At 44.1% G+C, this 14212-nt stretch overlaps 1 protein-coding gene across 5 annotated transcripts in view; it reads right to left on the reverse strand.

Moving 5' to 3' along the window:
* Positions 1 to 14212, reverse strand: part of MTMR2 (myotubularin related protein 2) — an 80276-nt gene that overhangs the window by 39940 nt on the left and 26124 nt on the right. For all 5 annotated transcript variants that reach the window (XM_075126855.1, XM_048843804.2, XM_048843823.2 and 2 more), the window contains one exon: positions 13894 to 13999. In XM_075126855.1, the coding sequence (XP_074982956.1) occupies positions 13894 to 13999 (106 nt within the window). The remainder of the gene's footprint in view (positions 1 to 13893; positions 14000 to 14212) is intronic.

Genomic DNA, 14212 nt, shown 5'->3' on the forward strand with positions numbered 1-14212 from the left:
AGAGAGCCTGCCTTAGTCCTGCTGGCCTGCTGGATTGCCAGCACCGTGGTGCAGATTGAAAGCCCTGACAGGTCGGATCCGGCCCGTGGGCCATAGTTTGCCCTCCCCAGCCTAGAATCAGGGAGCCACGAAGGGAAACCCGGCCCGAGGTGACTTTGTGCAACTTCTCAGTTACCCTATCTGTAAAAATTATGGGGAATGATACTTGCCTATCTCCTAAAGTAGTCGAGGTATGAGGCCTCTCTCAAGAATATGTGTTGGAATATGCACCAAATTATGCAACATTAGTCAGTGGAGGAGCTGAGACTAAAAGTGTTTGGACTACAGGGGTGTGAATAGCAGTGCGCACCGAAGTGCTGCACTATAATGCTGCAGGTGTGAATTAAGAGGTTCCTACTTCACATTAATATAATCACGTTTGAAGAGGACTACATGGTAACATGAACTAGGAACCTGTTAGTTCATGCCTGCAGCATCCACACAGGGGAGTTACGATGCACCACTGTGGTGCGCACTGCTATTTACACCTCCATAGTCTGACTTGTGGAGCAGTGTAGACATGCCCTTCGTCTCCTCCTAAAGCCCAGCACACCTTCTCCTAAGCCAAAAGGGGAGAGATGGCAGCTTCTGTACCATCCTGGCTGGACTGAGATCTAGCTCTGTGTCTGGGAGTATGCTCACTGCAGTGGGCATATTAAATAGCTCAATGCAGTTGGAGCATGCTCAATGCTGAGGGACTATTCAGAGATTTTGGGAGCAAGACTCCAGCAGGCCCTCCTGAGCATATACAAATGGTGATTTTCAGAGGCTTGTAACTTGAAGAAATGTAGGTGGTTTTACATAGAGACAGGAAAAGGCACCTCCCCTGAACTCTAGGACAATTCCCCTGCCACATTTCTCAAACCTAATTCTTGGAAACAGTTGAAATAGCTTTTGCTTAAAATAATAATAATGAAAAAAAACCTAGCCTGGAGCAGAATGCAAGTAAAGCGGAAAGCAGAAAAACGCAGGCTGAACAGTTAATGTTTGGCAAAGTCATAAGCCACTGGAAACAAGGGACTGCGATGAGAAAGGGGTCACCAATACAAAAAGTTTGAAAACCACTGCTTACAGCATCTGGCACTGGCCCCTATCAGAGACAACATACCGGATGAGATGGGACTTTGATTTTGATCCAGTGTGGCAATTCCTATGTACCAGTGCTTCTGACCCTCACCTGGCCCCCTTTGGCTTCAGAGGAGATGACACTGAGTACTCCCCTGCTACATGTTTTCCCCCTGAACCTGTCATATAGAGAAGTATCAGGTGCATGCACGGTGTGCCCTCTGATGCATACAACATGTTGCATGCACCTGATACCAGAGGTTGCATGTACTTGATACCATGCACGTTGTGGAGCCATGCACTGTGGGGAGACGGCACCAACAAGGCATCTACAGCTGAAAATAAGCTAGGGCTTTAACTCTGGTGCCAAGTACTTGGTTATTCATGGTCAAAAGAACTAGAGCAAACGATTATCCTGGGAAATACTTTGTCCCACTGGGATGAGATGGACGCACAGTAAAGCGACTCTTTTCCTGTACTGGCTTCACATTGTGTGACCAGAGGTGGTACCTTGGGAGGTGGTACCTTGGAAGTGAATTCGATCCTTTTACCAAGAACTACTCCAGAGTTTGAATGTGGTAAACTTCAGGCATTTTCCTATGAGTGAAGAGCTAAGTCGAGGTGGTAATCCCTAGGGAAGTATCCGATAAGGGTGACGGAGCACTAGTTACAAAATGACTAGTGAGATGTACAATAGCTAAACATACATGATTGTAAGCATTTGGGGGGATTTTCCAAAGGATCTAAGGGATTTAGGAGCATGATCCCATTATGCTCCTAAGTCACTAAGGTGCTTTTTAAAATCTCACCCTAACTATACAAAACATCATGGGATTTCCAAGGGATTTTCACTTTGAATTAATTCTGTTCCTGTCCAGTAGCAGGTTGACGGCTTATACATGTGGCAGGGGGGAAAAGTGCATTCCCTACATCAGATTCTAAGTTTCTTTAGCCAGGAGAAAAATCCAACAATGCTTGCAGCTTAATACTGCCAACTGCAGCAGCTAAACATTACTTAATGTTGGATTTATGAAGTGAAAAATTCTGTAAATTGAAGTGAAAGGCAGATTTAATCTTAGATCCAGGTATCAAAACGTTTACTATAAAAACCTTTATATAAATTATTATGAGATGCATCAAAGACTTAAGAAGAATACTGAAAACGTACACTGTAGGAATTACTAGTAATAGCCTCTCTTGCCCCCTCCCTCCCAAGACACACACACACAGCATTAAATTGTTGCCCAGAGGAAGTCTGCAGGCCCAGAGACACCAGAGAAAAGATTTGTGTTCCCCCCTGTGGACTCCTACAATTCTGCTAAAAATTCCCCACAGAAAGCACTAGTGCAAATTGCCTTGCTGAAGGACAAAAGAATGTTTTTCCATTGCCACAGAGATTTAATTTCTAGAATTGACCTGACTAATACGCAGAGCAAGAGATCAAGCAGAGGTAGGAGTGATAGATCCATATAGCAGCTTATTCTAGCAGTGATGCTTTAGTTACACACCACAAGTGCATTTTCAGGGATTGACAAAATCACTTCAAAATCTGAAAGATGCTTTTTTAAATGCTCCTACAATGCACCCTCTTTATAAGACCATCACAAGCTCCCAAGAATTTTGTGTCTATTGTCTCCCATGTAAACTATTCCCACCACAGAGACAGAAGATTTTCAGAATAGAAAATAAATAAGATGCTCCCTCAAGTTCTGTTCAGATCTCAGGACATCTACTCTGGCTTGTGTGACATTGCACAGCTGTGGCCAAAACAGCAAACAAGATGTTAGGATGCGTAAAAAAATGGGACAGATAATTTTCAAATGCCTTTGTATAAGTCAGTAGTGCAGCTTGATCCGGAATACTGTGTGCAGCATTGGTCACCCCATCTCAAAAAGGATATTGCAGGACTAGAGTGGTTTCAGAGGGTGATAAGTCTGATCAAGGGCCTGGAAAAATTCTCATATGAACACAGATTGAAAAGATTGGAATTGTCTACCTTAGAAAGGAGATGAATAAGAGGGGACATGATAAAACTATATCCAATGGCCTAGAAAACGGAGATCAGGAGCTTCTGTTCTCTCTGTCTCGTAACACAAGCACAAGGGGACACTTGGTGAAATTAAAAGGTGGGAAATTCAAAACCACTGAAAAGAAATACTCCCCCCCCCCCCCGCCAATGTGCGATTGAACTCATCGCCACAGGAAGTCACCGAGGCCAAGAACTTAACAAGATTCCATAAGGGGCTGGGCATTTATGTGGATATCAAGAACATACAGAATTATCAAGGATAACAAATTTTGTGGAAGGGATATTAAACCTACTGTTTCAGGGCTTATGACAGTCTCTAACTATTGGCGATAAGGATGGCAACAGATTACCCCACCTCTTCCTACTGTGTAGTGATCTACTCCCATCCTTACACCTTCCTCTACACAGGAGTTCTCAAACTGGGGGTCATGACGCCTCAGGGGGTCGCAAGGTGATTACATAGGGATCATGAGCTGGCAAATCCGTGGGGCTGACAGCTCTGAGCCCCGTTAAATTAACTCTCCCCCGTTTTTAATTTATAAGGGGTGGGGTCACACTCAGAGGCTTGCTGTGTGAAAGGGGTCACCAATAAAAAAAGTTTGAAAACCACTGCTTACAGCATCTGGCACTGGCCCCTATCAGAGACAACATACCGGAAGAGATGGGACTTTGATTTTGCTCCAGTGTGGCAATTCCTATGTACCAGTGCTTCTGACCCCCACCTGGCCCCCTTTGGCTTCAGAGGACATGATACTGGTCACTCCCCTGCTAAGTTTTCCCCCTGAGCCTGTCGTACGGAGAAGTATCAGGCTGGGATGTGGTTCCAAAACACAGATGGGGAAAGCATGCAAGTAAAACAATAAGGTCTTTTTGGTGGGGTGCAAAGAAAAGGGAGAATGATGTCAGAGAGCAGCAATCTCCCCTTCTCCCACAGTCCCAACCTTTACGGTCTCCTCTCCAGACACGGAGCCCAAGCATCGGGAATCCCCCACAGGGGGACTGTCAAATGGTCAGTCAAAGCAGAGGGGGAATAACGCCATGGAGGTTGTCTTCTCACCTTCCACAGGAGATACATCCATGGAGTGGAAAGGGACCGTGTGTGTGTTATAAAGATGGCTGCACCTGAGACTCCAAGCACATCAGAGCACATCAAAGCAAAGCAAAGCAAACCAAAAAAAAATCTATTAAAGTAAAAATAGCAACAAAACCCCTTCTTTTATAGACAGAAAAATCAGTAGCCATGAACAGAACTTTTTCTGTTTTAAGAGACCCCAGATTCAAACAGTAAAAATAGCTGCATTCATACCTTCATCTCTCGTAGAACACCATTCTAAAATCGGCAAATAATGGAGGGTTAGCACTATTTGTTCTATAGCCCTGTGCTACTTGGGCTGCTTATGAAAACGGAGAACAGAAAGGGGAAACATTAACGGTAACAAGAAATGTCCTGTAAATGCTGTAAGAGGAGGTTTTGCATATAGTTCTCTTGACAGCTTGGGAACTCAAGACAAGTTATAAAGCTACATCGAGGCATCCTATTTACAACTACTTCTGTTCCATTTGGAGCCAGTGATCAAGGTGGACCTCCCTAATGACTATATGAACACTCTGTATCTAAAGTAACTAAAGTAATAGACTCCATGAGCCATTTGATAACCCCTGAACTGGACCATCCCTTGGGCCCACTGTGAAACATGTCCTCATTCGTTGGCAGAAACGACAAGAGCTGCTAGCAGAGCAGGGGGCTAGACAGCCGTGCAGAATGTCCTACCCAACCTCCCTGCTGTGGGAAGGACTGAGCCCCACTCCCCATCCTGAATAGGGAGGAAGCACCTACTGATAGGTTTCCAGAGCATTTTCACCAATTTTAAAGGTGTGCAGAGATTGGTAACTGTGGCTTCTAATGCCTTGTCTACGATACAGTTTTGTCGATGCAAGTTACGCCGACAATCAAAAACCAGTATAATTACATTCACACAACACTCCACCTATCAGCAGAGCGCATCTACAGTTGGTGCTCTAGCACTGACAGAGAGAGCAGTGGACTGTGGGTATCTATCCTACTGTGCTGCTCGTCACCTTCTGCAGCTGGGAATTGTGGGAAGGTGGAGTGGATCGCAGTGCATCATAAGCATGGGTTCAATGTCCCATGATGCAGTTTTTTCCATCCCATCATTCCACGGGCTTCCAACTGCATTTCATGGCATTTTTCAATGACCCGTTTACTGCATGCCCACCATCTCTGTCCCACAGCTCTCCACTGTTGTTGTCACTGTTATGAAAGCATCACGACTGGCCACGCAGTATATCAGGAGCACTCAATCTGAACAGGAATCAGAGTGCCACTGTGTGCAGAGAAAGAAACAACACCAGATTAATTTTGGCATTCACAGAGCAGCTGCACATGGTGGACCTTCACTTTTGGGCTAGGGAAACAACCACTGAGTGGTGGTATCGCATCTTTATGCAGGTCTGGGATGATGAGCAGTGACTGCAGAACTTTTGGATGCGGAAAGTCACCTGGAAGTGTGTGCAGAGCTCGCCCCAGCCCTGTGGTGCAAAGACTCCAAAATGAGAGCTGCCCTCTCAATGGAGGCAATCACTGTGTGGAAGCTGGCAACTCCAGACTGCTACCAGTCGGTTGGGAATCAGTTTGTAGTCGGGAAGTCCACCACTGGGACTGCATTAACGCAAGTGTGCAGAGCCATTCATTGCATCCTGCCATGAAGGACTGTGACTCTTGGCAATGTGTGTGAAATAGTGGGTGGCTTTGCAGCATGGGATCCCCTAATTGTGGTGAGGCAACAGATGGGATGCATATTCCAGTTTTAGCCCTGGACTATCTTGCGATCAATAGAGGGCATCAACAGAAAGGGGTACTTCTCTATGGTATTGCAGATCACTGTGGCTGTGTCATTGACATCAATGCGGGATGGCCCAGGAAGGTGCATGACGCACGCATCTTCAGGAATGCTGGCCTGTATGAAAAGCTGCAAGCAGGGGGTTTCTTTCCAGACCAGAAGATTCCAGTGGGGGATGCTGAAATGCTCAGTGATCCTGGGAAACCCAGTGTCCCACCCTTACTCCCATGGCTCAGGAAGCCTTACATGGGAAATTTGGACAGCAGCAAGGAGCACTTCAACAGCAGGCTGAGCAGGTACAGTATGACTGTAGAATGTGCCTTTGGCAGATTAAAAACACCCTGGGGCTGCCTTTACAGCAGGTTAGGCCTAAATGAGGAAAATATTCCCATCATAGCAGCAGCCTGCTGGGCACTCCATAATATTGGTGAGGCTAAGGGTGAAAAGTTGCCCCTGGGGTGGAGCGTGGAGGCAGATCACCTGGCAGCTGATTTTGAGCAGCCAGACAGTAGGGTTATTAGAGGGGCACAATGGGAGGGGCTATTCGAATCAGGGAGGCTGTGAGGCACCATTTGGACAATGAGCTCCAGTAATGTGTCTTTCTATATAGCACTCTGCCATGCTTTGTTAACTTGCTGTCTTGCAGGATTCCGGACTCAGCTCATGATCAAATTGCCAATGTGTATTAATTCCAGCAGCAACCACCGTGTGTAGGAGACAAATAAAGATTGGTTATCTTTCAGAGAGTATGTTTTTATTAAACACCAATTAACAACACACACAAAAGGCTTGGTGGGAAGGGAGATAACAATAAAGGGCAGTGTAAGCTCTTATAGCTGCATGTAAGTCCAGCTATCATTTTGGAATCTGTCCAAAGGAGTTGAGTGAACAGGGTACCGAGACAGGCTGGGACGTTACAAGGAATTTGTGGGAGGAGTTTGGGCATGGCATGGAAAGCAGTTCTGTATCAGCTGGGGGGGACGGATGGGGGGCAAGCACACATGAATTCAGCCTGCAGCATGATTAGAGACTTCAACATCTCAGTTTGCTCCTCCTTTCTGTCCTATTTTATAATTTTCTTTTGTTTCTCTCTATGCCCTGCGTTCTTGTTTTTTGGCCTCCGAGGATTGGAGCACCTCCTCCTTGGTCTCTTCCTTATCTGTCGGAGGCGCTCCACTGGTGTGTAGGGGGTTCCTATGAAGGCCACATCTGCAGAAGTACAAGAAACAATAAACAGAAGCATGATTGTTAGTGCATGCACAGCATCGAATCATTATAGTCAAATGCACCTTTTTTTAAAATATGAATCAGTTTATCACTGTCCCTTGGCAAGCACACAGCTCGACGAACACCCTAAACACGGTGAGTTCAACCCGGGGGGAGGGAGAGAGCACTGAAGATGGGGCAAAGGATCTTGGTGTTTTTTTAAGGGGATCACTGCAAGCGAGTAGGGACAATATTGTAAATTCTGACACCATTTTCCACAGGCAGGGGTCACTGAAGCTCATAAGTCACTCCTGAAGTTAAGCAAGGATGCAAGGGTGCATCTCCTCCATGCATGTGGCTTCAGACAAGGTCCCTATGCCACCCGCCTCTGTGCCACTTTGGTCCCTGCACAGGTGATTGCCGATTGGTATGGGAAAGTTTTATACAATGGCAGGAAGGAAAAAGGAAGCTCTGCCAAAGAACCTCCAGCAGAGGTTGGCGAGAACCTCCAGGAAAGTTTCCTAGAGATCTCTCTGGAATATTCACATGAAATCTCGGTGTGCATTAGCACACTGTTCCACCGAACTGCTTAGCTGCACAGGGAAATGTGAGGCACATAAACACAGCTAATCTTGTACATTTCTATCTCTTTACCCTCTTCTAGAATATATAGAGCAAAGGACAGCTCTACCTCATGTAACCAAGTAACATCAAAAGATCACTTACCAGACCTCTCCTCTCCTGCCTCATGTGCACTAGAGACGGACTGCTGGGACTGACTGGACCCCTCCAGAGTGGAAAAAAGGTCCCGACTCACTGCACCACCAGACGACCCTGCCATGTGCTCCATATCATCCTCCAACTTGACTTCCTCATCCACAACTTTGTCCTGGGGGTTGAGTCCGCTGTCTCCAGCCCTGCCGAAGTATTCACACGGCTCTTGGCAGCGGAGGTGGGCTTGCCACTGAGGATGGCGTCTGGCTCCTTATAGAAGCAGCAGGCTTTCACCACAGCACCAGATCAACGGTTATCTTCACATGATACCAATGTGTGTCTCGTTTGTAGCCCTTATCCAACACGCCATGAGAAATCTGCCTATAGGTATCTAAGTTCCTACAGCTGGAGCAGAGCTGGGACTGCACAGCCTCTTCTCCCCACAGTGCCAGCAGATCCAACAACTCAGGTGTGCCCTAAGTGGGAGAGTGTTTACTGCATGGATCTGCCATGGTAAGCTGGGAAGATGCAATGTGAGCTGTTCACACTAACCAGAGCAGTCAGGAGGGGCATTGTGGGAGGCCATTTACAGCAACATAACCAACAGCAGTGTCTCCACTGACGCAGCATTTGGTCAGTTCCTGGAGAAAGGAATTCGCAAAATTAAGTGCCCAATTAAGAAGCACTTAAGGAACAACGCATCTTGGAAGGCTCCAATCACTCACACCCCCTGTAGTTACTGTCTTTTGTTCCAGTTTCTTTCAGGTATCCTTGGGGGTGAAGAGGCTATCTCCTTAGCCAGCTGAAGACAAAATGGAGGGGTCTCCCATGGGCTTAAGTAGACTCTCTCTTGTGGGTGGAGACCCCCTCCTCTCTCATATGCAAAGTCCAGCTCCAACTTGGAGTTCTGGAGTCACCTGGGCAAGCCACATGTCCATGCATGACTCAGAGTTTTTACAGGCAGAAGCCATTGCCCATATGGTATCTTGAACGTCTCCAGGAAGACTTCTTATGTGGATTGGAGCCTTCCAAGATGCTTCTTAATTGGGCACTTAACTTTGCGAATTCCTTTCTCCAGGAACTGACCAAATGCTGTACTAAAGTTATTTAGAAATCAAGCCAGTACACGGCCAATATTCGTAACTTTGAATACAAAAATGATACATGCATAGAAATAGGATTCATATATTCAGTAGATCATAACCTTTACATAGGTATGTTACATGGCATATGTAGCACAGAACATATTCCAGTTATGTCATATATTCATAAGCATATTTCCATAAAGCCTTATGGGAGGCACCGTCACAGAGGTGATTTTATTTTGTCGGCAAAGTGAGAGTTTTTCGGCAGAGGAGTGTTGTAGTCTGTACACCTCTACTATTTTGTCTACAAAAACTCTGTAATGTAGACATGGCCTAACTCTCTTACTCCCTGCCCCTGGGTTACAGTAGGGGAAGTAGCATTTGGGGGAAATTAGGAATTGTACTGTGTGTGTGATATAGTTGGTGTGAGGACTGTAAAGATTATTTTGATTTTAAAAGCCATCCCCCATCCTTCTAAATAAGTCTGTACATTTTGGCTGAAGTGTATATAATGTGGCTGAGGTGATGCTGCCATGGTGATCTTATTTTTGAATGTGTGTGTTTAAATACCCATCCCTAATGTTGCATTTTATGGGGGGAGGGGAGAATCTATTTTTTTTTTTATAGAAACACAAAAGGATGCAGTTAAGTACTAGCTATTGCAGCAGAAATCATTATGCACTAAAAAAAAAAAGAAAAGAAAATCTAGAACAAAGCTGGGTTCTTTGAAAATATGCTCACTCTTACTGGCCAAAAACCTAAAAGGGGAGGCATATTTAACTCCTTTGCCCTCTGGTTCTGAATTAATTAAATGAGCCATTGAGAAAACTCTTCTGTCTTTTTTGTGGTCTGCAAAAAATAAAGACAAACCAAAAAAAACCTACAGATGTATGAAACTTGAGAGGTCATATCTGCCAAGACAGCTGCCAATGTTGTCACTAAAATAAGGTAAAGCCACACCACTTCTGGTAAGAAGAGAAGCTGGAAATCAAAAGGTCAGCTAGCAAGGTCCAGGAGATGGAAAAGTACCAGCATACAAACCAGATTTCACAATCTCAGATTTAGACACAGATGCAGAATTCCTTCCATAATAATAATTGCTTGAGAGGGAAATATTAGGAAAATTCATTCTCTGGTGCAATCAAAACACAAGGGATCAAAAGTGGTATTAATGAAAATAAGACTGGCTGTTTAGTAAACTTACTGATAATTTCCTCCTTTCATGACATGGGCTTCGTTAAAGCAGTACCACTAATGTGCCCCCTTCTCTAAGGTGCTGAGTGACCTCAACATCCAATTCAGTGAATGGAAGGTAAAAACACCAGGCACTTTAGAGAATTGGATCCTAAAAGAGCAGTATTTAGTAATCTATTAAGTACTGCTTGATTTTCCATTTGTGGAAGATAATCTCCAAGATACCAGTAGGTGTCTACAGCATTTTCAATGGCAACAATACTTGCTGATCCCCATTAAACTTGTGCATGAGGACAGAAAAGTAGAGTAACCATTTAAAGAGAATTCTTTCACTTGAGGAAAAGAGGTCCAATAGAAATTTCTTTTTCATGTCCATTACTGCTTTTTCCACTCAGAATCACAGTCACAGAATCACAGTCTATCAGGGTTGGAAGGGACCTCAGGAGATCATCTAGTCCAACCCCCTGCTCAAAGCAGGACCAATCCCCAATTTTTGCCCCAGATCCCTAAATGTCCCCCTCAAGGATTGAACTCACAACCCTGGCTTTAGCAGGCCAATGCTTAAACCACTGAGCTATCCCTCCCCCCAAAAGAAGATTAAGGGGTCACTTGATTACAGTCTATAACTAACTCCCTGGGGAACAAATATTTAATAATGGGGTCTTCAATCTAATAGAAAAAGATATCACCGTCTCTCAATCATTTGTGTTGTCTTAGCCCAAGAATGAATACATACACACAGAGACATGCTCACATACAAATCAGACATTGGTTAATTTAAGTGGGAGTTGTACGCTCTGAATTGAGGGAATGAATAAGAATTTGATATAAGTGCAGTTAAACTTGTAACAGAGCTTCCAATCTTAGGCGTGGTTTAAGCAACGAGACCAGGAATGTCTTGTGATCTGGTCCCAGTTCTGAAAATGAATAAGCCACTTAACTTCCTTATATCAACATCCCTATTTTACAGTGGGGGAAGCTATATATTTACATATTTATCTGCCTCACCAGGGTGTTGTGAGGATGAATTCATGAGTGTTTGTGTTGCAGATGGGGATCCTCAGATGGAAGGTACTAAAGACATGAAAATCATCATCAGAAAATACAATATGTTTAATACGTTTAATTTTCAAACTGCAGCCTAATGTTTAAGTACAAATGGCTGAGAAGCCTCAAAGGGTCAAGCACCTTCTTCAAATGGAAACAATCAAGTCCTTGTAATAGTAAAACTAGGGGATTTTCTGTTAGCTGTGGAAAGATACCAGTCATGGAAAAAATTACACTTGCCAAGACAGCACTGAGACTAAACTTAACACAAGCCACAGTACAAAAAAGACAAAGGCCTGTGTTGCTTTTGCCAACTCTTATGGTTTTATTGTGAGCATATGGTGCTTGTTTTACAGCTCCAGTTCCTGGAGTTCTGTGATTATGAGAATCTTCGCTTTCTTTTAAAAAAAAAAAAAAAAGTTTCTCGACCTTATATTTGCAGACAAGCTTGAGAACATGAAGGCTGAACAGAAAAAAAAATAAAAGGAAATAAGTGAATCCCTATTTTTTAAAAAATCCCATGATTTTTAAGGAAGACGCATGATTTTTTAATGCTTTCGGCTCTTCTTTGGGCAGAGACCATGTCTTCATACAGGTTCGCAGAGCACCTCACACAATGGGCCCATGATCTTGACTGAGGCATCTGCATGCTATTGTCTTATAAATAAATAAATACTGAAAATTATATTAACTGAACTACAAAGTAGTGGCCATACTTTGAAAGCTATTAAACGGTTCTACCATTATAGGTACATGAAAATCTATTTCAAACCAGTACACACTTTAAACAAATGTGTAACCGGTTTCAGGTACCAAAATAAATGGTCTGATTTTCAAAAGTGCTGAGCACCCTGCGATGGAATACACTCCTGTGTTCACACTCTACACGCCATTGCAATAATATTTTCCAAAACATGCCTTGTGAGGTATCATTTGAAAACTAATAACTCACTGGTCAATAATACCATGATGAAATGTGCGTAGCAACATTATGTGTAAACTCAGGAATTCCCCCTAAATAATGTTGGTAACACATGTTGAAACCCACATAGCCCCAAATAGGCAGAACTGGTCAAGCCAGTCTTAAACAAAGAAATGTGCATTTACCTCAGTTTACATATAAGTTGTAAACAGGGTCCTCAGACAGCAAGATGGGGAAGACAGGAGACAAGAAAAATCTACATTTCAGCAAACAGAGGTGAGAAGAAAGAGTATGCGTCCTCTTTCACCCTCGCCTTCTTTATTGTTGGAATGAACTTTAACTAGGGGTAAGGTAACCCTCAGGAAAATGCATTTCAAAGGGTGACTGAACTATAAAAGTGAGGGGCAAAAACACACCAAGTTCTCTCTCCCTATCCATCTCTCTTTTTCACCTAAGACAACAAAAGAAACAGCCATTGGACTTGGGGAGCAGATCTTGGCCTGAGCGTTGGGTCAGCAATGTTAATGGGAGAACGTGGTAAGGGACTGCACCTTGAACCAAGTCTAATGTGTCAACTTTAGAACTAGGAAGCATTTTATCTTTATTTCTCTTGTAACCATTTCTGACTTTATGGCTTATATTTTTACTCAATTAAAACATATCTCCTTGTAGTTAAATAAATTTGTTTTATTATTTTATTAAAATAAATCCAGTGTTGTGAATTGTTTGGATAATTTCATTTAAGGTAGCAGACTGTTGTATGTTGAGCCCCGCAGAGAGGAAATGGAACTAATATGTCTGGGTTGTCCAGGAGAAGGCTGGACAGTGCAGAACACGCAGTTTTTGGGAAAAATTGGAGACGGGGAGTATGTTGGGATCACCCTGTAAATAGTAACCGAGGCTAGTGGAAGCCAGAGTGTGGCTGGTGTTTGCTGTCAGGCTGTTGGGGTCAGAGTTGTTGGACCAGGGCTGTTGCCATACACACACACACTCGGGGTGTGATCTCCATGCTGGTAGGCGGTGTGTGAGTGGCCCAGGTGGGAGCTACAGCAGCAAAGCATTGAGGCACCCCAAGTTGCAGGGCAAGTGGTGACACAGCCCCTCACTGGTCTGGATACTCCCACAAATCCCACTGGCTTCAGTATGAGCTGCAGGTACATTTCAAGATTCCAGCCATCAGACCACTTATTTAGGTGTCCAGTTATGGATTTACTTGCCTGGCTCTAGGTACCCAAGTTTGACATTTTGATTTAAGAGGTCTTTATTGGAGGAGAAGTCTATTTTACTGGGAGTACCAGCTAGTATTTGTCGGTGATTATTGCAGCACAGGCTATTTTAAGATAAATGTTAAGAGCCAGGTATTTCAAGATTTCAGTGCTCACAAATGGGGCCAGATTTTCAGAGGATCAGCTTCCATCTAGGCACCAAAATAAGGTGCTGTGGGAGCAGCTGGGTGCTGAACCCTTATTTAGGTGGGCTGAACCCTTGGAAGCTGAACTCTTTTGAAAGTCTGGTCCCAAATGTGGGGCCACTACAAGACTGTTTTTCCAGTAACAAAGGAATCAATGGTGTAGAGATCAAACTAACTCCTATTTCAGTTATTGGGTTCCGTGTCCCTCCCCAGCTCCTGCTAAATAAACTGTGCTGTTAATCTGGAGGCTGAAGTCTTACGCCACCACCAAACAGTAGACTTGGGATCTCACTGTAGCCTCAAAAAAAGGGAATACATACCCTCAGATCTGGAGAAAAGTTGTCTGTGGAGGTGGAGACTGAATCCGATGACACAACCGAAGCAGATTTTGTGTGCACTGACTGGTCCGAGTGAGAGGTGGAGGTACTACAAAGAGACAAACACACATCAGACTTGTGCATTTCTGAGTCTAACTAAAACAAAAAGCCTCAATTTCAAACATTTATATAAGAGATGTCACTGTGTTACTCCGAGATAAAAAACAGACAGGATCCCGAGTGCAAGACACCCCCTGCCTGACCACAGATTTACCATGGAAGTAGGGAAAATGAAATCAGGACAAATGAAAAGTTTCTTCCA

The sequence above is a fragment of the Caretta caretta genome, chromosome 1, assembly GCF_965140235.1.
Source record: "Caretta caretta isolate rCarCar2 chromosome 1, rCarCar1.hap1, whole genome shotgun sequence".
Classification (NCBI taxonomy): domain Eukaryota; kingdom Metazoa; phylum Chordata; order Testudines; family Cheloniidae; genus Caretta; species Caretta caretta.